The sequence below is a fragment of the Solanum stenotomum genome, chromosome 5, assembly GCF_019186545.1.
Source record: "Solanum stenotomum isolate F172 chromosome 5, ASM1918654v1, whole genome shotgun sequence".
In the NCBI taxonomy this organism is placed as follows: domain Eukaryota; kingdom Viridiplantae; phylum Streptophyta; class Magnoliopsida; order Solanales; family Solanaceae; genus Solanum; species Solanum stenotomum.
In genome coordinates this window covers 48,324,501-48,351,297 of record NC_064286.1, presented here as the reverse complement: position 1 = coordinate 48,351,297, position 26,797 = coordinate 48,324,501, and the positions used below count along the sequence as shown (strand labels likewise).

The 26,797-nt window shown below is 34.9% G+C and overlaps 3 protein-coding genes and 1 pseudogene across 3 annotated transcripts; 2 read left to right on the top strand and 2 right to left on the bottom strand.

Annotated features, from left to right (window-relative positions):
* The window catches only part of LOC125864078 (uncharacterized), a 15,825-nt pseudogene extending 12,796 nt beyond the window's left edge, over window positions 1-3,029 (top strand).
* A 7,062-nt stretch (window positions 3,030-10,091) lies between these two features.
* LOC125864368 (proline-rich protein 4-like) lies at window positions 10,092-11,198 on the bottom strand. Its single transcript, XM_049544342.1, has 2 exons — window positions 10,966-11,198; window positions 10,092-10,706 (listed from the first exon to the last, which is right to left on the bottom strand). Exons 1-2 carry the CDS (start codon window positions 11,126-11,128, stop codon window positions 10,207-10,209), a joined length of 663 nt encoding a protein of 220 aa, XP_049400299.1. The 5' UTR covers window positions 11,129-11,198; the 3' UTR covers window positions 10,092-10,206.
* Window positions 11,199-12,775: 1,577 nt separating this feature from the next.
* LOC125864361 (translocon-associated protein subunit alpha-like) lies at window positions 12,776-17,096 on the bottom strand. Its single transcript, XM_049544333.1, has 8 exons — window positions 16,885-17,096; window positions 15,970-16,134; window positions 15,802-15,852; window positions 15,624-15,712; window positions 14,013-14,090; window positions 13,682-13,885; window positions 13,191-13,268; window positions 12,776-13,063 (listed from the first exon to the last, which is right to left on the bottom strand). Exons 1-8 carry the CDS (start codon window positions 16,946-16,948, stop codon window positions 13,013-13,015), a joined length of 780 nt encoding a protein of 259 aa, XP_049400290.1. The 5' UTR covers window positions 16,949-17,096; the 3' UTR covers window positions 12,776-13,012.
* A 2,054-nt stretch (window positions 17,097-19,150) lies between these two features.
* Window positions 19,151-25,681, top strand: LOC125864354 (triosephosphate isomerase, chloroplastic-like). The gene is made up of 9 exons (XM_049544323.1): window positions 19,151-19,451; window positions 19,978-20,004; window positions 20,139-20,208; window positions 21,270-21,393; window positions 23,046-23,130; window positions 23,289-23,421; window positions 23,666-23,839; window positions 24,308-24,390; window positions 25,280-25,681. The coding sequence occupies exons 1-9, from the start codon at window positions 19,245-19,247 to the stop codon at window positions 25,334-25,336; spliced, it is 960 nt and encodes a 319-aa protein (XP_049400280.1). The 5' UTR covers window positions 19,151-19,244; the 3' UTR covers window positions 25,337-25,681.
* The last annotated feature ends 1,116 nt before the right edge of the window (window positions 25,682-26,797 follow it).

Genomic DNA, 26,797 nt, shown 5'->3' with positions numbered 1-26,797 from the left:
CCCCCCGCGAGGGACGTCAGTACAAAAAAAATGTACTGAATATGTAAGGCAACAACATATATAAAACAAGGCTCAAGTGAAATCAAGTATTTGTATATAAGTGCATAGATCAAAATAGAGACCACCTTTATTACTCTTGTGGGAGCATGTAAGTTACATTTTTTTCTTTACTTTTCTATACTTAAAAATATTTGTAGGGCATGTGATACAAATGACCAGCTGATCAGAGTTAGAAAAGGATGACCCATGCTAGGCATTTTAACCCCTGGGATGTTGTCCTCATAATTCCACAAATTTGGGATCGGCCCATGCTACGCTTTCGCCGCTGAGCTGCCACCCTCTTATACCAATTCTTCACTTAGATTCTTTAATCTTTGAGATTGTTGTTTTGGTGATCATAATCATTTTTGGGATTTGGAAATACGAACCAGTAGTAGAAGACATGAAAATTATACTTCAAGGCAGTAACAATGACATAAGGAGCTATGTAACATCAATGCATTACTTGTGAGCTTAAATGACACAATTGACTTCAATTGACTATAGAGTAGTGAACATATAATGAAGTAATTTTATACATTAATGAGAGAGGGAAATATTGTTAGCTATTTGGAGATCGTACGCTGCCACTCTGTTTCCTTTACTAGGAATAGAACTTAGGAAATTCACTTATTGATATTAATCGCAAGTATCAGATTTCATGCCAAAGAATATGGGATCGAATAGCCTTACATACCTTGCTGTGTAACTCAGTTATTACAAGGAATTAACCTCCTCCCTTTCAGATTATTAATCTACAATGAAATAAGTAAAACTAGCATTAGTAGCTAATCAACACATTTGGCTACTTAACCTCACAAAAATAGTAGCCCGGCATCAGGCCTACACAACATTCAGTTTGGTGGTGTATTGCCACACCCTCTTATATTTCCATATAAAATATTCACACTATTCCCCAACATCAACTATGCAATCCCCACATATACACATAAAACAGCCCAATATGTTCCTTATCATAGCAACCAAATATTGAACTCACCATCCTTTGAGTTCTTAACAACAACACACATGTAATTCTTCATCCAAACTCATGCATAAGGAGGACAAAAATCGAGCAGTCACCTTACCTCAATTTATGCAACTTTTCCTTTTAATCTTGGAATCTTCAAGAACTTCAACTTCCCTTCACACTTAAACCAAAGAAGAAGAGAAAAGTAACTTAATAACCAAGGAAGTGAGCAGTGGCTTCTGGAAATATTATGCCTTTATACTTAAGCATGAATAACATGCTTTCCTAATCATCTATGGGAAAAGTAAGCTAAATCCATAAGTGTTTTCACTTACCTTGTATTGCAGAGATGAGGGTTTCTTTAAGAACCCTAGAATAACTTTAAGGTTGTTGTTTAATCCTTAAGAGAAAAGAGAGAGAGAGCTGGAGTTAATCATCAATATTATGTGTTAAAATGAGTGAGAATAGCAGCCAATATATCTTTATATTGAGCTTTCTTCACCTTTAAGAATATCCTCTAGAAAGCTTCATTTCTAGCCACTAATTGGTCAAGTAGGTGATGCACCTGCTTATGTACATCAAGCAGCTTAAAAGGTTAAACTAGGTGATGCACCTACTTGCTTTCATTTGGGCTTAAATATTAGGCCTTCACAAATTTGGTTGTTGGGCTTAAATTTCATTTTCCTTTTATTTAACTTAGTTTGGGCCTCAAGTGAGTCCATTGGCATAGGCCCAATCTGATCCATAAACCTTGGTCTTTTTAACTAGATCCATATAGTTCAAGTAGGTGATGCACCTACTTGGTCCTTTGGACTGGTAAATAAGTCAAAGTAGGTGATGCACCTACTTGTCACCTACTAGTTTAGTTAAGTCAAGCAAGTAGCTCACTTATTTTATTCCATTTTCTAAATTTTAATCCTTTTTGCTTTACTTAGCACTTAACTTTCAACTTTAAGCTCAATTACCATCTTACTGTCTCGAGTTTAAATACTTTCATTGGAGTTTACTTGCAGTACACACATTGAAACGTGCAAGGCATCACATCACCTTTCGAGCTAGTTTAAACTAACACTAATCATATAAGAAACATGGTCCCTCACCTATACTATAAGGCTATGTCAAGTATCGCAAAAACAGAGCAAGCATATGCATATTATAGGTTGTTACATAAATAATAAAATAAATTATATTTACTCATGAGTAATTTAACACGTATTATGTATATGATATTTTTCGACAGATGGGACTCTTCTATGTTGAGGCAGAAATGGCCATATCAGATGAATTCCAACAGTTTTGTGTGCTTGATTGCTCAGGATGCAAACAGAAGAAGCGCACAAAGGATAGAAAGGATTTTGAATGTCCAAAATGCAATCGGAAATCAGTATTAGTGCCTTGGTACTATACTTTTGACTTGTAAATTATAGTTTGTACAAAATATAGCGTATATTATACACAAATTTTAAACTTTCCATGATTTCAGGTGTGTCTTTCAAATTGATCTTATTGATGGTACTGCTACAACCACAACATCTATATCTGGTGAATTGGGAGAAAAATTACTCTCCATGACAGCGGAAGACATATTTGACATAACTTGCGTTAAGGTGATCTCTCATTCACATTGGCTACTTGTACACATCTATTGTCACAACAGCATATATCTTGAGCAGAAATGGTTTAGCATATATGCTTAGTTCTAAAGTGTTTGTTGTGACTCTTTACATTTACAGAGGCAATCATTGTCTGTTAATCATGGCCATGAGATGTTGTCAAACAAACTATTTCAAATTCAGCTAAGGAAGTCATCTATGTCAGCTCAAATAACACACATGCAACTTTGTCCATTCTTTCCTACATGGAAAAGAAACATACTCCACCGAGCACTACTGATAGGAATTCTAAAAAGATAAAGCCTTTGGAAATAAGTGAGGTGGAGGTAATGGCAACAACTATTACAGCTGGTTCTTCAAATGCAACACTGAAATTTGAACCACCCACACCAACCAAAAAGGTCTAAAAGGTCTAAAAGGTCAGTCTACATCTGGCTTTCACACCAAACTATAAGTCACAATGATTAACAATTCGAAATATTTATAAGTACTTGAAAAAGTTCGAGTAAAAAAAACTAATAGAGTTTTAAAAAGTAAAGGTAGAATCATTGAGGTATTGGAAGAATATCGTTCATAATGTCATCAGTAAGTTATGCAAGTCTTTTGAAATCCAGGAAGTATACTATTGGAAGAATTTACAACCCACTACATTTTTCTTCCTTCAAAGTTATAATTCATTTGGGATTTCAAATTTTTTTAACTGTTGGATTTTGATGATTCTGAGTTGGATTACTAATGTAATTAAATTCCTTTATAGGAAAGAAAGTATGGAGAATGAAGAATCTGAGTTAGATTATTTTAGTTATAACAATTGAGCAGCTTGATTACTTCAGAGTTAGGACCACCTCTTTTGGCAGTAATCTGTGTGTGTTTGTCAAGTTATTAAGCATTCAAATGTCTTTTATTTTTATGGAAATGAATTGGGAATTATTACCATACCAACAATTGAATACACTTATGGACCATCTCTACTCTCAAACATTGATTCCAAGAATGATAAACCTCAATTATACTAATTGCAGAGCTGATCACAAAGAAATTCAATAGGGAATCTATCACTTTTATCGTGATTCAATGACTTTCTTTCTATTTGATACCTAATGGCCATATAAATTTACCCTGAAAATTTTCCTCATTCTGGGTGATTAGCTCCCNCCCCCCCCCCCACCAATTAACTGACCATGTATTGTTCTTTCTGAAATTTCCATTTGCTCTTTTCCAGTTTCTGTACTAAAAATGTCCCAGTTTGGAGGCTGATATTTAAATTGTTTTGCTATGTATTGCCAAATTTTCAGTTTCTGACAGACTTTAAACTGTCTAATTACAGGAACTCCCTCACTCCATTTTGTTACTTTTGCTTAATAGGGAGAATAAAATGAATCAGTCTCCATATGCTATTGTTTTTTGAATGAAGAAGATTAGCTACTAAGAAGCAAACTCCGGCGTCCTCTACATATGATAAACAATGACATGCTAACTTATATACCAAAACTGAAACATTTGCTATATTACTTTGGTTGTATTACATTAGTTAGTATTTGCAGATCGTTCAAATCTGTATCATATTGATGTCTATTGTACATATTCTAAATATATCTAATAGTATATAATATATGATATTATCTATCTTCTGCAAAAGTCATCACCCTTGATTCATTAATATTAATATTTTTACAAGCATAATATTTTGACTATTGGGCCCGTGCTTGCCACGGGCCTCCCCCATCTAGTATATATATATATATATATATGTCATGACTTGAGTCTACTCCCCAGAAGCGACACGGCGTACTCGACCCCGAATGGATCTTATACAAGCCTCATAGCATTCATAACATAAGATACTTAGAAATAGTGCGAAATTTAAAACTTTTCTTTATAAAACCATACAATCTAACATTCAAAAACATTTAAACGCAAGCGGAAGTCTATATCTCACATGGCCATCTTTAGACACAATCTTGAAACAAACTAGGGACACAGCCCTTTACAATCGAAATCTTAACAATAGTCTATTACATGAAAAGAAAGGAAACTTCTAAACACTTGTCCTCGATCTAGGAGGACATACCCAAAATGTCTTGGAGACTCTAATCCAAGCTTCACTAGAGAGAATGCAATCACTTGCCGGAACCTACACTTGTAGTAAAACATGAAGAAGAATGGGGTTAGTACAATTAAGTACTAAGTATGATAGTCACACAAAAACATGCTTAAAACGGACATTTTATTTGAAAGTCATGATCTATGCCATTTTGATAAAACCTTTATGAACATAAACACAAGAGACATAATATTCAACCACAACCAACATACAAGTCATTTATACCACATTAGAACATAATCACATAGATCCCATTACCTTCACATTAAGTCTTCACCCCAAGTAACCCTCAAGCTACACTTTGTGCAATGTATGGATAGCGTCCCATACCACCATCCACACCAAAATACCACCTTAAGGTTACCAAAAGTGAACTTACCATTCAACCTTTCCATCTTTATACCATTCACATGCATAAAATACATAAACATTACATAAGCCATATCAACACCTAAAGACCATCACCTAAGACAACTCTAAGTCATACTTGTGCAATGTGAAAGTAGCATCCCATACTACTACTCACACTAAGTACTCCTCAAAGCCACCATAGACAAGGCACATTCATATTCATTAAGTCATGACAAAGAAGTTACTCATAATACAATCCAAGTATAGCATGCATCTTTTCATTTAAGCATATAAGAGTCAACATTCTCCACTAACTTCATTACATTAAGAGCACCTTCATTCATTTAGACATTAGATCAACATTCTTCATTAACATCATCATAAGATCAACATTCTTCATTAACATCATCATAAGAGCACATTCATTACACTTAACATTATAAAGGAACACACCACAACCTCTCTCAAAGCCTACTTGCGCAATGCATAGATGGCGTCCCATACCACCACCTACATTAAGTAGTGCATTCTTAAGAAGTCATAGTTCATTAACATTATTGTGGGGGTAAGCCTTAACCAACATAGACCATGTGAGAAATTCATGGAATCCCGGTGTCACCTTCACCGAATAAGGGATTCCTACTTGCCTAAGGTAGGACCATCGTTTGTTTAGCCTTAAGTGGACCCACTAGCTAGACCTATGTAGGCACATAGTTATGGATAGGGAGATTACTACTAGATACCCCGCCTCAACTCACGGATGAGCATCCATCTCAAGAGATTGTTACTAGATACTCCGCCTCAACTTTCGGATGAGCATCCATCTCAAATCATATCCACTCGGTGCTTACATTATTTCCCACAGAGTACATTACATTAGTTCATTATGGGATAAGAGATTGTTACTAGATACTCCGCCTCAACTTCCGGATGAGCATCCATCTCAAGCCCAACATTCACTAAAATAGGATATAGGGATTGTTACTAGATACTCCGCCTCAATTTCGGATGAGCATCCATCCCATCCCAACATTCATTCATGATTGGAAAAATCATAGATTCAAAGATGAGAATAGTCTTTCACTTAAGAATTTCCTTATTGTGAGAAAGTCCTTTCACAACAAGTCATTATTATTCATTAGAGTACAATTGAGAACAACCTTTCAATTAACTCATCATCATTAACACTATCATAGAAACTTCATTCATTAGTCATTCATGAATGTGTATGTGAGAATAACCTTTCACATATAGCCTCATCATTCATAGGTGTTAATTGAGAAATAACATTCAATCATAACACACTTACATTCTAAACATGATCATTATACATTCATTGAAATCACACACACCAACTTTACATCACTATCACACATAGATCCTTCATATATAGAGGTACAAGGAAGATATCCATCAATTCAAGACTACAATATGCATAGTAAGTAAACATCTCCACCTTTCAAGTGGATCAATAGATCAAGCACAATTCTACTTTAATATGCAATTTGATCATAACTTACCCTTCAAGGCTAAGAACCAACATCAATCCATAAATCAAAGATACTACAATAGAATAGGAAATTGACATGATTCAATCACTTAATTCAACATAAGCATCAACAATTCAACATACTTGCATAATCAATCAACTCTCAATCACAAATCACAATTTAAAAAATTGGGGGAAAACATGGGTTCTAGGAAGAAATCATCTTAATTCATCTTTAAATCCACAATTCATTCATAATTCAATGCAATAAAGCTTTTAGAAATCATTTAGATCGAACCCATGCATAGATTGAAAACTAGGGTTTTAGAGAAAACATTGGAGACTTGAAATCACTTTTGAGATTGGCTCCTTGAAAGAAACTAAGTCAAGGATGAAGATCACCATACCTTTTTAAGAAGAATCCCACGAAAATCCCTTGAAAACTTGAAGATTTTGACCTTGGAAGCTTGAAGTCTTCACCTCCAATGGAGGTTTCTAGAGAGAACTTTTGGAGGGGAGGGGAAGTTTGATTTGGGGTTTTGAAAATAATGAAGTCTAAAATAGAGTTTAATAATTTTAATACTCTTAAAATACCTTAATTAAGTTAAAATAACTGTCCCTCCATTTAAAATAATTAATTAGACAATTACCAATTTGACCTTACCTTGGCCGAGTCCTTGACAGCAAACCAGGTGCAATCGACGGATCCCCATCCCCGGACCGTGGATGGGTTGACGCCTCGTGCTGTCACCTCGTGGTTTGTGGTTGGGGCTTGGTTTGGAGGGCCATGACCTATGGAGGCCATCCACGGGGAGTGGATGGACCTACGGGGCATGGACCCTTCCGTAGGTCACCCTCAAATTGGCAAGCTTACTCATTTGGGGCAGCCTTGGGGTTAGACTTAGGGTCCTCCTCAAGGATCCCTAGGGTGGTCCGTGGGGAGTCATACCGTGACGTTTAACCCCTCAACCATAACTCGGGACAACATCTAACCACCTCAAACCTCATGACAAACTCACACACGCACTAGTTAGGCTCTAGTTTTACTTATTCGATTTACGGGTCGCTACAATATATATATATATATATATATATATATAAAGAATTTAAAATTGATATAACATTATTTTTTTGACCAGGCTATAAGAAGATTAATTAATATACTTGGTTGATATTTATTTCGATTGTTAATTTGTTGTAGAAGTATAAAAGAGAAAAAAGCTATTAATAAAATAAAATAAAGGGAACAAGAGAAAGCAAGAAAGAACTTAAAAAAAAAGTTTCCATCAATATCAGAAATAGCCTAACGAAAAAAGAAAATTCATTCATTACCATATACTAGCTTACAAGGTGTATCCAGGATTTTAAACGGATGGGTGCACTATTACGAAAAAACATATCTAAAATATAAATTTGATCGATTTGACCTTTAGATTCTTAATATGAACCGTCAAATTTTAAAAATTATAGATCTAAAATACATAATATTATTAGTTTTAAATTTTAATATACACATTTGATTTGATTATATAAATATAATTTTTTTAGAAATTTTCAATGTAACACTCTTGAACTTTGAAATATTAAAGAAAAAAAATAAAAGAAAAATTAGTCGAAACATCAAAAGTGTCACCGATAACCACTTGGAGAGTTGTTACTCAAAAAAACAATATAAATATAAGATTTAAATTCTTATCCTCACTTAGAGAGATGCACTCAATCATCATCGTATTTTTAAATAGTATTTTGAAAGTGGGTTCACACATCGATATTCAATTATTTTTAAAAAAATATAGCACTACTATATACTTCATTTGTCCCTAATTACTTGTCCACTTTTCCTTTTATAGTTGTCCCTAATTACTTGTTCATTTTGACAAATCGAGAAAGGACAATTTTTTTACCTATTATACCCTCAATTAAATGACTAATTACTTTGAAAAATGTAAAACTTTTCATTCACTTCATAATTAATAGGGGTAAAATGGTAAACTCATTATATCATTAATTATTTTCTTAATAGGTGTATCAATTACAGAGTGGTAGTTAGACCGGCCTTGTTGTATGGAGCGGAGTGTTGGCCAGTCAAGAACTCACATGTCCAGAAAATGCATGTTGCGGAGATGAGGATGTTGAGATGGATGTGTGGGCACACTAGGAGCGATAAGATTAGGAATGAGGTTGTCCGGGAGAAGGTGGGAGTGGCCTCTGTGGTGGACAAACTGAGGGAAACGAGATTGCGATGGTTTGGACATGTGAAGAGACGGTGCGCAGACGCCCCTGTGAGGAGGTGTGAGGGGCTGGTTGTAGAGGGTACGCAGAGGGGTAGAGGTAGGCCTAAGAAGTATTGGGGAGAGGTGATTAGACAGGACTTGGCTCAGCTTTGCATCACCGAAGACATGACTCTAGATAGGAAAGTGTGGAGGTCACGTATTAAGGTTGTAGGTTAGTAGGGCTAGAGTGTTGTCCTCCCTGCGAGAGTATGGGTTGTTAGCGTTTGTAGTGGTCCGTGCCTTTCTCTTGCAGTTCCTGTTTGTGTTACATATAGCCTTCTGGCTTTAGTGCGTCTCACTCCTCTCATTGTTTTATTGATGTTGCTGTCCCCTGTTGATTAAATATCTTTCTTATTGGATGTGATGTTTTACACAATGTTTTCCTCGCCTTTTACTTGGTTTTGATGTACTTGAGCTGAGGGTCTCTCGGAAACAGCCTCTCTACCTCTACGAGGTAGTGGCAGGGTCTGCGTACACTCCACCCTCCCCAGACCCCACCTAGTGGGATTTCACTGGGTATGTTGTTGTTGTTGTTGTTTAATAGGTGTATCAATTCAAAAGTGGACAAGTAAATAGGGACAGATAGAGTATATTCTAGAGAGGGGAGCATGGGTTCATGTGAACCCACAGAACCCCCTCTAGATACGCCTATGCTTACAGATTACAGATATATAACCTTTGTTCCCACGAAGGCATAATTCATTTAGAAGCTGGGTTTGAGTTAGGATTTTAAGTTTATAAATTCTAATTTTTTGAAAAGGCAGCTTACTAGGTTTTTTATATATATTAAGTGAATTTTTGATTACTAATAGTTTGGATCAAAACTATGAGATTCTATTGAATCGTAAGCGAAATTGTATCGCGCACTGCAGGGGCCATTCGGGGTGGCATTCCCAATAGGATTTTATACATACCCAAGGCTCGAACCGAGACATCTAATTAAGGATGAAGTAGTCTCACCACTGTCCATATATCGGTCATTTATGGATATTAAAATATCTGCATAGACTGCATGAACATACAACTAGATAAGTAACATATTTCTAATAATTCACCACTCCATTAACTATGTGAATCCTTCTCTTTTTTCTTTTTTACCCATTTTGCCTTTATCTTTCATGGTTTCACATTCTCAAGCACCATCATCCTTCAACTATACTGTTTCATACTTAGCAAGTTTGACATTGATTTCAACACATATGCAATAGTACATCTGCACTTGTTACTTTCAACTCGAACTATATATGTAAATAAAAGTTTTATTAAACCATTTAAAAAAAAACACACACATACATTAAAAGGCACATCAACTAACTTCGAATCTTGAATCCGCCTATATGTCTGTGCATTATTCTTTTAAAGCCCTCCTATGGTTTTTTGAAGATTGGAATCTCAGGGAATGGTTTTTTCAAGAGTGGTGGGATTGGAGGTAGAGTTGGCTTAGTGTAGGTTGGAATTGGAGGTAGAGGTGGCTTTTTGATGGCTGGAATTGGAGGTAGAAATGGTTGTTTGTATAAGGGAAATGGTGGAAATTTTGGAAATGGTGGAAACTTGAAGAATGGCCAGAGGAAAGCAGAGGTGCATAAGGTTGTTGAGAATTTTAGATTTTCAACTGGTTTCAATGTCTGTTTTTCATTGTTTTCTGAATTGGTGAATACAATCTTGGAGGCTTCTATGCCATTGTGTGTTGGACATGGTGCAGCTGATGCACTATGGAGTTGTGCAAAACAATCTTCTTTCAATTTCCCATCTTTCACCATCTCTTTAGGAAGTAACACCTCGAATTTTCCGTCTTTATCAAGTTTTCCCTCTCCTCTTGTTTTGATTGCTCCATTTCCATTCCTGCAGTTGATGGTAACACGAAGCCCTGAAAGAAAGAATCGTTATAGTCAGAGGCAGATTCAGAATTTGAAACATTGAATATAAGGTTTTACAAGCCTCAAACTAGTGGTATCACTACACTTGGTTATAACTATTAAATAGAAGCAGTCAGGTGCACAAAGCTCCCACTAAGCACAAAGTTCAAGAAAGGTCTAGACTCTAGACCACATTAGGTCTATTGTACGCAACTTTTTTTCTTTTACATTTCTGCAAGAGGTTGTTTTTTGGTTTTAACGATTACATACCTTGAAAAGCATGAATGGTCTTTATGTTGCTCTCTTTGCAATCAGCACATTCCCCAAATCCAACAACCTGAACTGTCTTGTCATCAGCATAGCAGAAGCTCACTGCAAATAATAACAAAGAAACAGAGAAGATTCTGCCAAAAAGGGACTCATGAAGCCCCATTAGGATCACTATGCTAAGGCAAATGAGCTCTTTTGCCAAAAATGTGAAGATAAGAAAAAGTTGATGTGTTGAGTATGTTTGATTGAGATGCTAAAGGGTATATATAGTACAAAAAATGGTAACATTTCTTATTAGTTACACTTACAACCAACACATAGTTAAGCACATTCACATGAACTTTTGACTTATGGAATGTTTGAAAGAGGTTTGTAGTTAGCAAAAGTTCAAGAAAAAATTACTAATATGGGTGAGTTGTTAGATCAAAAGGTATTAACTTCATTCAATGAAGTATCATCCAACTACAAACCTCGTCTGTTTTCTATTTCTAAACCTACTTAGCGGTTCTCATTTATGTAAATTTTGCTAAAATTCAGAGTAATTACATGTGAACTTTTGACTACTTCTAGTTGAATTGCCATTTGGAGTGTTCAACAAACACTGTAAAATCAATTGTATTTATAATTTGACATAGTTGGTTTGGTTTGATCTTTTCTCAAATAAAAACTAATCCAAACCGAACCAAATTGGCATTCTTTCTACTACTGTGCCTGATTTGCTTTTTTGTGTGTGGAAGTAAATCCTTTGTCTCAATTTAACTATCTTATTTTTCTTTTTTAGTTTGTTTCAAAACCAGTATCTATTTTTATATTTAATAAGTTTATCAATTCCAGCATTTTACATAGCTAGTTTAAAATCTTAAAATTTAAAGTACTTCTTACATCTTTAATATAAGATAACAAGATTTAAAAGTCTCTCTTTATTTCTTAAACTACATGTTCAATTAAACTAAGACACTTAAATTGGAACGGATGGAGTATATAGTAAAGAGAAAAAGGCAGGCATATTTTGATGGCATTTTCATGAAATGGGAATTATTCGTCTTCTCACACTCTCCGTGAATCAATGGACATTTCTTAACTAATTTTTCTTGCTATTAACTTCAAAATACTCATACTCATGGAGTTATATGCATCATCATGCATATTATATTGCACTTGCCACTTAAGACTATTACTATACTCATGACGATTGCAAGTATTAATAACTGAGTTTAAATTTTATATTTGTACATATTTAATAGATTTCTTTAGACAAATACATTTTTTGAACAAAAGTTACTAAATTCGATCAAACCCATATTCAGACTTCTAACTCCGCGCCCTACTTGTAGCTTCGCATGGTCCTAGCTGACCATTTCTATAAATTTGTGCTAATAGATGGCATTAGATGATTACAAAATAAAAATAGAAGTAATAAAAAATGTGTTGCCTAAGATCAAGTCAATGATCTTAAGTGGATAAAAAATTGTCATAATTCATGCTATGATGAGTATACCCAAGTGAAAGAACTATATTTTCTTGAGTAGCTTTTTTTGCAGTCACCAAAATGTTTGGGGTCCTTTAGTATGTTGTATAAGAAAAATAACTATTATGGTACATAATTTGATATAATTCTATCTAATATTTGGTTGTAATTAAATTTAATCATGTATAAATTTAATTTTGTATAACTTAATGTTATATTACTTTATTAAGTTTCTATATCACAGATAATATTTCTATTGTATGCTTTTAAAGATCCACAAGGTAAAAGGAGTCTTCCATACTCAAACAAGGCCACAAGAACCATTAGCTGGCCAAATCTATCTACCCAGAAAAACAATAAATATTTGAAAGGAAAAAATGAGAATGTGTTAAAGACAAAATTGTCTTTGCCACCTCCAACTACAAGTCAGTTGGAACTAAAAAGACATGGATGATAGGTTTTTCCCTCATGCTACAACAGTGGAGAACGTCTATGGATTCTATTTTCGGAAACCTATTTCATGTTTTCAACTATTCGCAAGTCTATCTCTAGCCTCGGTATCAGAAAGTTCCAAGTCATTCACTTCTTCTTCTTCGACTTGTTGGAGAGCGATTGAGAATACGCAGTTCCCTGCATAAACACACACAAGGAGATCGATATCATACCCAAGTCCAAACATAAAGAGAAATCATTTTAACATGATTATAAAAAACTAGACAATAAAATATTTCCAATAGTAAAATAAACCACCACAAACCTCAAGCCATTCATCCGTGGATGCATCTGTTGTTGCTGTTCCAACTTCAACCTTTGCCTTGGGTGCTCTCTTAGTTTTCTATACATAATACATCAAAGAAAGAAAATCAAAGGTTAAAAGGAAAAGGACCAACAGAAGTGCAATATACACTTTTTGGACTATAAACACACATTTACAATAAGATTGTCTCGGCTCCATAGGTAAACCCCTCGTACATTTTGTGCTCTTACAGTAATGCCCTTATATGTACGGATATATCTAACTGTCACCGCCATATCAAGTCTCTGTCAGTACCAAATTCTAAAGATTGTTAACACCACACTAAATCATACCATGTCAGGATGATAGGGGTGTATGAGAGGAAAAGTATAACCCTAATCACGAATGAGGCAATTCACACATGTATTTATCAGTCCACTCAGTAATTCTGATGCACTAGCAATATTCTTCTGCTCTCATGAGGTGCTTATATAAAGAGTAAATGTAATCACCTTTGAGAGATTTTGTATCTGACCACGAATCCAGAATCCAAGAAGAACAAGGAGGGCAATTCCAAGACAAAACAAGAAAACAGATTCAACACTGAGAAGACCACCAGGCTCAGTCACTTCAATAGTGCCATTGTAGAATGTACTTTGAAAAGGGTTCTGGTCTATCTCATAAACAATAATACCGACAAGATCAAAGCTTCCGGGCTGCAACATTAAATAAAAATTATTCAGAGTATGAACCAACAGCAGCATTAAGTGTGAGCAAAAGAAGTACAAAAATAAGCAGATAATAAAAGAGAAAAGCAGTACAAATGTTTGGCAAGCAACCAACCTGCATAAATTTGCTGACAGCAAATATATATGGGAAAGTGGCCTGAGCAGAAGGTGGAACTGTAGCATTGTTAAAAGCCTAGGAAATGGGAGAAGATACAAAATTAGCAAGGTCTCTAACCCAAATGACAGTGAAATAGCATGAAAATAGAAGACTCATTTGAACAGGAACTCCAGATTAACAACAGATGATCACTGGAGCTTTCATCCTGTAAAGCATAATTAAGCAATTGCTGCCCTTGTGACATATAGAAAAATTTCTTTACTTCCAAGATAATCTTGAAGTGATATTTTCTTCTCAAATAATTTACCATTTGTGTTACTTTAAGAACTTATCAATTTCAGTAATATACAGAAAGTCAATGATAAACCTAAAATTATATCCAATGAGCAATCATATTAAGAAATAAGACAAAAACCCAAATGGGGAAAAACTGTTTCAATCGTGAGAAGAATGAGTTTTGTATACAAGCTCATTCAACTGGCAGCTAACCAGCTCACATCCCTTGTTTTTCCGCCCTGGGTGGGGGTGGGAATTATTAGTCTCAACTGCTTCACCTTAAATTTAATATCCATTTTGAATGATATGTAGTATGCACCATCAAAATTGAATTAGCCACCACTATCGGCAAAGCACACCCCCAAGCTTCCTAGGAGGAGCTCATTCCAGCAACTATTAACTCCAATTCTATTGAGTCAGGGACAGATTAATGGCAACTGAACTTAGTGCAGCTTGAAAAACAGACAACACACACTATACAATCAACAACATGCAATCCATGAAACACTCTGTATAAGAAAATTTATAGAAAGCCCTACACAACTTCAGAAGCTTTTATCGAATTTATATTTTATCTGTCCATGTCGAATAGATAACAATATAATTACCGTTCCAGTTTCTGGGGTATTTCTGTAATATTTCATTAAACTTGGACCTTGCACAAATAGTGGAATGTACTTTTTGGGTGAAGTATTAGTGATCTAAACTTTTCTATGAACAAGTCAAGAGGCTCAGAGCAATCACAATTCATGTCTGGTCATTCTTGATATCGTTTTAAAATAGAAATACATTTTGGAGATTTTCATACACATAAATGTTTAATTTATTTTTTTCATTTTTCACATTGTAAAACTGAAAATGATCTGCTCATTCTCGTCATCCTAAATCAATGTGAATTAACCTAAAAATTAAATAATGACCTTATTATTCATCAAGTGTACTAAATGTTCAAAGTCTTCTGACCACCAACTTTTAAGAAAATCAAAACAACCCATTTGTTAAAACCAGAAAAGTTAAGGGCCCTGACAACAACTTGCTTGAAAATTGGCTTGCTACAAAAGCAAGTGCATGAAACTTTAGCTAAATAAGGAAACTATTAACCTTAATGTTAAAAGTCAACATGGAGAAACCTTAAATAAGATTGAATGTGACCCGAAGAACTCAAAACTCAGTGGATAGGTAAATTCCAGCTTAAAGAACCAAAATAACAAGTAAAATAAATTTGAGCTAAGAAGTTTTTCTTCCAGCATAAAGGACATAATATACCACAAATATTATGGAAGAAGCAGAGTGTGTCCTGATTTCTACCAAAAAATAAATCCAAACAATTACCTGTACAGACAGATTTTGAACCAAATAGCGGTGATCAAAAGGAAGGTGTACGCTGGCTTGGATTGCAATGATATTCAAACTTGAATCCCCTGTAATAGGCACCCAAAATTGGGAAATGAATCACTAAAATTAAGCACTTGAAGGGGAGGATAAATACACTGAAACACAAAAGGATTACCATCATTTTTCATTCCAACTAACAGCTCACTTTCCTCACCAGCTGCCACTACTGCAAAGACGAAGAAATATGTTCTGAGAGATGTAATTCTTAAACTATTAAGTACTATCATTTATGCAAAACAATGAACAAAGAATAAAGATACAAAACAGAAAGGGATTAACTTACCCTTAGAAGGGTTTTTGGGGAAAATACAAACCGTCTCAATCCCAGGTGCGGGACTAAAACTATCACTGCCAAAATCTTGGACATCATCATTAACAATTCCAAGATCTCCTGCTTCTCCAGTGCCTTCTACCACATCTGTTTCAGGGTCGGATTGACATCTAGCAACTATGCAGAAAGTCAAAACAATAAGAAACCAACATGAAATGCAGGAAATATTTGAAAGGGGACTCCTCCTAATAATCAACTGCAAAAGCAGAAAAACTAATAAGCAAATCAGCTATACAAATCCTCTGTAACCTTTCTTCTATAATCATGCCCAAGGTCTAGAAGACAATAGTCAATAAGGTATGCAAACATCAAGAATAACTAACTGAAACCTGAAAATCAAGCAACTGAACTACTCTATTAGGTGGGATCTATGCATGCATCAACAGTTCTTTCCCATGTCATATATAAAATGATATTATCAAATCAAAGACAGTTAATTTAACTACAGCATTACTAGTACAACGTTTCCACTATTGTCACCCACAGCACAATTCAAAATTCTGACTTATTTCCAAATACTAAATTTTGCTTAACTTCCGTTTCCAAATGAAGAAGATTATCAAGGTATGTATCCTTAGCATTCAGAGACAGATTTACTCAACAAAGACAAATCACATATTCACATCCCACACCACATCAACTAGGACGATAACATAATTGGAAACAATTACATAAAAGAATTTCAAAAACAAACAGCAAGAAGCTGATATTTGCCAGTGATCTCGAATATCTAGTGCATCTCAACTTTTAATAGTAAATAGAAACCTCGATTGCATCGAATTGAATGTCAATTTCAAAGATCACACAAAGGATTAAAAGACATTGAAGAATGTACAAAGGAGAGATCTGGATCTGAGAATAACGAACCTTGAAGAAATGATGAAGAGAAGAGAATGAGAGCGAGGAAAACAGAGAAAACCCTAATTGACATTGTAGATCGAAGATGAAGATGAAGAGGAGAGAGGTAACAGAAATGTAGAGCTGAGCTAAGAGGGACAAAAAAAGCCCAGCAAAACCAGCAGTTTTGTCGTTTTTCGGCGACGGTAAAACAGAGGAATAGGAAGTGAATCTCCTCGTGTTACGAAATACGGATATCCAAACCAAACCAATACGGGGGCCCAACTTAACTTTTCCAATTAACCAACGTTTTTTTTATGGAAAAATTAGATATCCTTTTTTTTTTTTAAATAAAAATATTAAAGCCTTATTTATTTTCATTAAGATTAAAACATCTGAATCTTAATATATATTTGAATATTAAGATGTGCATTAGGCTTTATTTGTTTGTATTTAATAAAGGTTTGAATCTTAATCATTCAGATCCAGTCCATTCAATGTGTTTGATTTTTAGATCTGAATCTCAATCATTCAAATTAAACTCATTAAGTTCATTGTTTCTTTTTAAAAAAAATAAAAATTCTTAATGGATCTAAAAATGATCTACTTGAATCAAATTTATAAGAGAGTCTTAGCAACATTCATTTAAGGGAAAATGGTTAAATATGCCCCTAAACTATTCGAAAAGGTTTAAATATACCCCCGTTTAAAGTTTGGTTTACTTGTGCCCTCGCCGTCCAACTTTTGTCTAGATATGCCCTTATTGGCGTTAAATGTCAAATGGAATTGTCACGTCATTTTTACATTACCACGTGACATTTATATTAAAGGGAAAGGGGTCAAATATACCCTTAAACTATTCGAAAAGGTCTAGATATACCCCCCTTTTACATAAACTACCCGACCCGCTTTCAACAAAAAAATTTTGATAAATCCCGAAAATGAGTAATTGACTAATAAAAAATAGGAAAAATATGAAGAAAAAAAATATAAAATTAACGCAAAAAATTCACAAATAAATATAGTAACCTTAAATTCAACAATTTTTTTAAATTTTTATTTTTTTCGATAAATCACGAAAATGAGTAATTGATTAATAAAAAATATGAAAATGACTTTATGCTGAATTTTTAGGTTATATTTTTCATATTTTTTAAAGAACCTGCATATAAATTGTTGCATAGTGTCCTTTAAGTGTGGTTGATGTTCAAATGCTAATTCTTAGGAGTGATCCAAGTCTCATCCCCACTTTCTTAATTTTTTGTTGATAGTTATGAAAGTCTAATTTAGATTGCAATGTAAGTAATCATAGTTGCTTCAGGAATGAAATGTTTTGTCTTTTTTATTTGGAGGGTGTCCATTTCACTTGCTTAGACTTTTCAATTTTTGGAATGAAATTTATTGTCATACTTTCTTTGACGTCTCTTCTCTGAATGTTGAGGGTCTATATTCATTTAGGACTGTCTTAGTGAAATGTGTACAACTTTGCAGTATATGACCTAGTTTTCCACGACTTAATTATACACAAGATTCTATCCTTCTCATAGATATTTTTTATTTATGATTACGTTTCTGAATATTATGACATTTACTTTTTTATACTTTTCAGGAAATATGTATGTAAATTGTTGAATAGTGTCCTTTAGGTGTAGCTGATGTGCAAATGTTAATTCTTAGGAGTGATCCAAGTCTCATTCCCACTTTCTCTAAAATTAATGCTTAAGGTGGATAACTTCCTCCATAAATGCTTACAATATTGATGGTTCAGATGATGGATAAGACTTGAGAGGCATCTACAATTGGTAATTTTTTCCACCACAGATCCTCAAGAATCCAGTACCACTTTAAGATATTAACATGTGTCCAATAGAGGAGGAAGTTCAATGCTATCCTGTCCCAATTATATTCTTGTTCTTGAAAAAGAGTTTAAAACAGCCATCAATTTGTGGCCTTAGAAAATGACATATCCTTCCATTCTATAAGAATCATTTTTAACCTTATCCATCCAGATACCACAACTCTGCACCAAGCTTTACATGCATATGAGTATTTTACCACCTTCTAAGAAAAATCATTAATCACTTTGATTATTATCTTAATATATATTCTCTCCATTCATTTTTACGTGTACATAAGAATAAGTAATTAACATTAAGAATAAAGTAAAATTAAAAAAAAAAAGTTATTTTTAAAATAGTGAATAAATAAAAGTGAACGAATCGATTAGGCAGAATGAGTTTCACTCAGCGGGCATAGTGGGTGAACCAAACACATGGATATAACACATATAGATGTTCCGAATAGTAACAGCAATTTGTTTGGCCCAATAATAAACACAAGAAGCAGATAGATAAGCGAAGGTGCCATTACAAATATCTTCAGTTTCGGAAATGGCAGCTTCTTTAGCTTCTCAACTTTCTGGTCCAAAATCTGCCATTTCCTTTTCCTCTCCACCACACTTTTCTGGTCTCCGTCCATCTTCTAATTTCAAGCTTGACAATACTCACTCTTTTTTCCAAAATGTTGACTCTCACTTACGCCTTTCACCCTCTCACAAAGCTTGCAGACCCGTCGTCTCCATGGCTGGCTCCGGCAAGGTACATAAGCTTTTAGATTATATATTTGGCTTAGTAGATTTCGTCAGTTTGTTAGGCTGTGTGTGTGATCTGAATTGATACAAGTTATTAGAACAGAGTATGGCACAATGCTTGTAAATGACTGTATTGAACCACTTTTACTGACTAAACAGCAAATTAGAAATAGCAATTGGATTAACAAGTTATTTATGACCTTGTTTTCAACTATGTCTTCAATCCAAACTAGTTGGCGTTTACTACATGAATCCTCTATATTTATTCTACTCTATTTGAGCCCCCTTTCTTGTTTATGGGACTACTTCAAGTTCCCACCTTATCACACTGGATTAGGCTGGTTGGCTTCTTCTTTATAAACAATCATCCAATGCAACATGGGTTAGATTTGTCATGACACTAGAATTTGCCCCTAAAATGCATTATGGTAGCTTTCACAACTTTTCTAGGCCTCGTGTAATACATTTTTGAACTTTCAATTATCGCCCTTTTCGTATTGGATGTCTGATTATAGATTTGTTATTGTTTGCAGTTCTTTGTTGGTGGCAACTGGAAATGTGTAAGTATTACATCTTATGTCCTCTTGTCTAGTTATGTAATTGAAATTTGAAACCCCTCTTTTTCATAATGGGAGGTGGCGTTTATTTCCCTATGATTTTTTTGTTTTCGTAACTTTGTCAATGTTTCTCCCAGAATGGAACAAAGGACTCCATAAGCAAGCTTGTATCTGATCTGAACAGTGCAAAACTCGAGTCAGATGTTGGTGAGTTCTTCAATGTTGTTCACTTTCCATTGCCTCAAGCTGTATGTGCATATCCAGCTTTCTGTGAAGCTGTCTCAATGACTTTCTACCCTATTCAGATTTTGATTGCAGAGTAATCTTTGTAAGCCTGTTATAGTTGCCACTTAGTTTGACCCTAGTTTGCTGACTACTTCTCACCCTACATTCAATATAGTTTGTTGTGCATATCCCTTTCATAGTGCTGTTCTAGTATGATATCTCGTTTTATTCAAGGCTACATGGATAACACCATGCTCTTTTTTTCCGTGTTATACTTGTATTTGAAATCTGAAATGATTCTTTCCTCGTCTTGGTAATACTGGTATTCAGTTTTAACGAGAATGAAGTTGATTATGCAAGCATTAATGAAAAATATAGAAACCTTATAAGAATTGTGAAGATTTGCAATCGAAGTTTTTCTTGACACTGGCCATATCTACATGTCCTGTTGATACTTATCCTTTACAAACCTAGACGTAGAGAGAAGTCGTGGAAAAGCAAGTCATCTTTAAATGTTCTGGCCGTTAGATTTAGAAGCAAACTCATGTTAATTAGCCTGCTCAAAGAGGTGTTGCAAAAGGCATGACAAAGGCACACAAAAGATGATGCTTCTCTTAAGGGGATTCCTTTTTCTGTTTCTTGTTTGCGGGTCTGCAGCATTTTAGATGATTCAGTTGTTCATCCTACTCTACTCTCATTCTCTTTATTCTTTCTTTGCTTCCCAATATTTACTCTGTAGTATCGATAAAGATGTAATACCGGTATTTGTAATTGGATATGTCCATGTCCAAAGTTTCATGAATGTTTGGTGCTGATAGCCCAGTCCTGCCAGAGTATGCACCGTAATGGTTTCGGCATTGTGATATCATATCCATATATAGATAAAACACTTTCTCCACCTATTATATTGATTTTCTTCATCTTCATCGGTCAACTAATCAAGATTGCTGAAAATATTATTAATTTCTAACATTCATATAGTAATTTTATATTCTGAATCAGTTGCTATCACAAAATAATATGTTCTTCTTGGATACTTGCAGATGTGGTTGTAGCACCTCCCTTTCTGTACATTGATCAAGTGAAGAGTTCACTAACTGATAGGATTGAGATTTCTGGTCAGAATTGCTGGACTGGCAAAGGTGGAGCTTTCACGGGTGAAATCAGGTTAAGCTCACATGTAAAATTAAATTTAAATCAATTAACGCGCCAGAATTGCTTTGTTCTTCACTATATGATGGTTTATGGTAATTCAACAGTCTGGTTTCGAATGTTAATTTGCAGTCTTTCCAAATTTTCTGAAAATCCAGACCAAAATTTACTTCTTTTTCTTTTATAATGATGGTGTCCGGGTTAGCAAGGCATACCTCTAACTATTCTACCTGATACCTACTACCTCCCACTAGCATATGTATCCGGTAACTTTACTCACGAAGGCTTAGGCAAATAGAAGTAATCACCTAGCATTTTTGGCTCTATGGGTATTTGAACTCTGATAAAGATAGGAGCTCAATAGCCTTCTTACAACCAAACTATAGGGAAATTGCCCCATTAAAGGAGCGACAAGATGTCCTTAACTGATTTTCAGCATAGTTTTAATTGGTTGTGTCCTATCAAGGTGTATCAAACCAATGTTTTTCTTGTCATCCTAATGAGAGAGTGTTAACTATATTTTCACCAATAAGGCCTGCATGACATCGCTGTTGAGATCAGAAGTTTCTCTTTGTGTTTTCTCTGTGGTTATGGTTATGGTTATCCTTTTTTGAGTGAAAAGAGGTAACAATTTTAGTGAAAAAAAAGCTGTACTAAGAGCCGTATGCCCGCATCTACTATTCGAAAGGAGAAAAAGTGTAACCTTGTTCTTATTGCAAGGGTTCTAGGATATCTAACAGTGAATCTACTTATAGTAATTCTTCCTTACACCAAAAATGAAACAAAAGCAAAGAAGTCATCGTAATCTTCTGGACAGGCCTGACTATATCTTCCAAACATCTTGATTTTCTTTCCTTCCAAACATTCCACCAAATACAAGCCAGAATTTTACCACATCAAAGAGTGCCACTTTGATGGGTATTTTCTCTCAGCTGTGTTTCCAGTGCCTAATACCAGCCTTCTATCCAGTATGATTTGAAGCTGTGTATGAAGATTTGATGCTGTAGCTGTGCCTTAGCCATGTCAGTCTTTCTTGTTGATCAATGGTACGATGAAATTGCTTCAGTATTTTGAAGAAATTTGAAGCCTATTGATTTCCCAATTATTACGAAATTTTCTTAAGCTTATTCTGTTGACTCTAAGTTTCAGGGAAGGCATCTTTGAGGTCCATTGCCCAATCCAAATTATCAGTAGGATTTTTTTGTTCTTTAAGTGTGGGATTTCAGGTCAAACCATGACTTTGAACTTAATTCCCTCCATCTTCGTCAAGGAAAAGAAGATAATAATGGGTAGTGAATTTAGTACAACGAAATCCACCATTGTATCCATATTTCATTAACAATAGCATTACTATGTAGTCAAGATATTGAATAGAATAAAAGGGAATCTGTTATCTGATTGTCCTACAAGGCCACATCTCCATTAAAATATAAGCCAATGCTTCTTTCCACCAATTAGATGTGGAATCCAACCATAAAGTTAAACTCCACTTTATGAATCCTATCAGAAGTGCAGTTCATTAGGTAATGGACGGCAGAGACCGTCATTTCTCCATTGCTCATTGTGTATGACTTCAAAATATGTCAGAGATCAAGTGTGGACCCAATTACTCAACTGTTAGTGTAACTCATCTTCAATTTATAATATGTTTTATTTAACATATGTAGCGTGGAACAGTTGAAGGATGTTGGCTGCAAGTGGGTCATTCTTGGTCATTCTGAGCGGAGACATGTAATTGGAGAAAATGATGAAGTAAGGCTTTGCATGAATCATTTGATTTGTGAATTTTATGGAAAACTAAGCAATTTGTCACAAGTGAAATGAAGTAAAACATTTGCCGGGTCTTGATGATACTTCGTTGTGTGTTGAGCTGTTCACTAAGGACTTGACTGGGCCATTCTCTCGTGCAGTTTATTGGGAAGAAGGCTGCTTATGCCTTGAGCCAGAATGTTGGAGTTATAGCCTGTATTGGAGAGCTATTGGAAGAAAGAGAAGCTGGAAAAACTTTTGATGTATGTTTCAAGCAGTTGAAGGCATTTGCCGGTGAGATTTTGCTGATTATGTTGAATATAGTCTTTCTTGCAGAATCTTTCATCTCATATTCATGAGACCTATATATGTATATGATGTTCTATTAAAAGCTAAGATTACTCACTGGGGCAGGGATGGGATAGTCATTTATATCCATTGCCTTGGCTTAATGAATTTTCTCCCTTAGGCTAAAAGTGTTACATGTGAAAGCTTTATCTTTCTTAGATCTCTTTGATGACATTTCTGTGATGTGCAGATGCTTTACCAAGTTGGGATGATGTTGTCATTGCATATGAGCCTGTATGGGCTATTGGAACTGGTAAAGTGGCGTCACCTGAGCAGGCTCAGGAGGTCCATGCAGCTGTTCGTGATTGGCTAAGTAAGAATGTTTCTGCAGAAGTTGCTTCTAAAACACGCATTATATATGGAGGTAATGAATTTGAGTGTTGAATTCATGTAAAAAGTAACTTTTCCTCTTCTGTGTTTCATGCATGCGAATTGAGATTGCATGAGTTGTTAAAAGTTAAGGATTTAAGCCATGTTGTGATTTGTTATTGATATGTCAACTAGATATTGTAAAAGTTCCCCTCTTCCGCTTGGGTTGTGTTGAGCCGTAAAGTATCATAATTACAGTAGTCAACAATTCTTTTTGTTTTTTTATACTTAGGGGGGATGGGGAAGTGAACCCCTAACTCTTTTTGTTGAATTCTTATTTGTTTGTCTTTTTAAGAGTTCTTTTTGTGAGTCAGCGAAGGACTTTGACGCATTGTTAAATTAAGACATATCCAACCTGTATTTGGTGCTCCAAAATCCCGTTTCTTTGCTGTTGATATGCCTGGATTTTTTGTGAAACTGAATTGTAATTTTCATGTTTCATAAAACTGTAAAATTTTGACAGGCTCTGTGAACGGAGGCAACTCTTCTGACCTGGCGAAGAAAGAAGATATTGATGGCTTTCTAGTGGGGGGTGCTTCTTTAAAGGTTATCTTTTAATTGCTAAGTACATGCATTTTGTCTGGCAAATATTTTTTAGTTTCCTATTTGACTGTAGCATGTGGAATGTATCCGTAAAATATTTGGGATCAGTGGAAATGATTGTAACATGCAAGAACTGTATCCTTGACCAAAATTACAAAAATTAAAACATGGATAAGTTATTAAATTTAAGCTGGTCCTAGAATTTATGGCATCCCCTTAGAAAGAACATCATATCTAGAAAATGTTGTTCACTGTGACTAGTATTGGAAAAAAATTGTTGTTCATCGTGACTATAAGTGGACACTGGACCTACCCTTTATCGTGGACACTAAAAACTCTTTGGTGTTGGGGCAACTACTGCGCACACTCTGGAGTGCCGAAGTTGGTTTGGAAAGAACTTTAGTGATATGTGGAGTTTAATGTGAAGATCCTTGGGACTTGGAGTTTGACGGAGTATGACAAAAGCAATATCCCTAGGGCTTCGGGTCAATTGTAAGAGCGCAGTGCATGACACGTGGGTTAGACTCATGTCAACAGTTCGACTCTGCCATGGACTAAAGCCGGTATTTAAGTGGAGATGGGTAAAGGGACATCCCATTATCCACCAAGTTACAACCATGTGTCAACTGTCCCTCGGAAAATTTTTTTGGTCATCACAAAAAGATGATAGAAGTAATCAGCCATAGGTGGTGGTTGTATCTTAGAAATTTACATGGAGATAGAATAAAAATATACACATTGCAATTAGTTTTATTAAATGTGTACTAAACCAACTCCTAGCTTGTTGGTTTCTAACTTGTCGCTGCATCATTTATTCAAAGTGGAAATTCTCCATTGGAATTAACTTTTTTTTTTTGGAAATGTGCAGTAACCTTAATATTCTATGTTTCAGGGTCCTGAGTTTGCCACCATTATTAATTCTGTAACATCCAAGAAGGTAGCTGCTTGATCATTTGTCACGGGTTGTAGTCGTGGAAATAAATGGCTTAGAGAAATAGCAGTGCTGGAAGCATCAGATGGCCAATTTATGAATGAGTTTTATCTAGTGGAATTTTGGTAACTTTCCAACTCATCCTGTATAACTTGTTTTTCATCCATCTCATTTTAATAACACAGTGAAAGCAAAATGTGGAGCTTCAGAGTGTAAAATTTTTTTTATAGCGGGGTTTGGATGTGTTGTATGTTCCTTAACACTAATTATACCAAAGTTTGCTGAAGTTACTTGACCCCTCCCAACACCCCCAACCCAAAATAAATATCTATGCTTCAAATGATGAATGTGGATTGTGAAGAAGTATTGTCAATGAGTACATTTTCTGCTCTTTTTTCTTTTCTTGGAACTACAATTGATTTCAGATGTTTGAAGGCACCTTAGCTCCCAGAATCCCAGTGCACTGCACAGCATGGTTTTATCTCAAGCGTATCATCACTCCAGCATAGTAAGTGAAGTTTCACTAGTAGAAATTCAAACTTGATCACATCGTCTTGGAGTTAAACTTATAAAAGTGAAACTCTCGAATAGTGTTCTAGAGTTCAAACTTTTATAAATGAAGCTCCATGACAGTCTCGAAATTTGAATGTATACATGTAAAACCAAGTCTTTTTGCACTTAATTGTAATGGAGAAGTAACTATTTTTAAGCTACTTTGCAAAAGTTAATTATATTTCAAACAAGTTGGCGTAAAGGTCTACCTAGTATAAGTTATACTTGGTTTAATGAAGTATGGGTTAGGCATACTTGACAAGTTGGAACCTTAAAATGACACAAGTCTGAAATTTAAGTGAGAACAGGACAGATGGGCAGCGTTTGCCATAAATTTTTGTAAGTATGAAAAAAAGTAAATTGTAATTGCAAAACAAGTAAAGAAAAAGAAATTATTTGTTCAAATTGTGAGTGTAATTATGTGTATGCAGGTTTCTCAAATAAATTAAGTAGACATACATGAGAAAGGGTGCTGAATGAATTTGTTAGATTTTTATTGTTTTGACAAATTGATGCTTGAAGTTTTGTTCATTAAAATCTAACAAATTCAAAACACAAGTTTCGTATTTCTTTATAAGAAATATGACACTTATGTCTTGAATTTGAGCTTATTTGAAATTTTTTTTTAAAAAATGGATAAAAATAGTCAAATCACACATCATTATCTATTTAAAAAAAAAAAGTCAAATCATACATCACTAAAGTTTTATCCAATTTTTATATGCAATTCAATCACATGACTGAAGTTTGATCTTTGCTAAAGCCACAACTATATAGCAAAAAAATGTCCGAAGCTTAGCTTTACCAGATCAACCAACAACAGTAAAAATGCCCCCCGGCCAGGCTCGAGTGGCAAAAGGTGGAAGATTTGTGACTTAGGTCGCAAGTTCAAGCCCCACACCATACAAAGCGAAGCCCGATATTTGA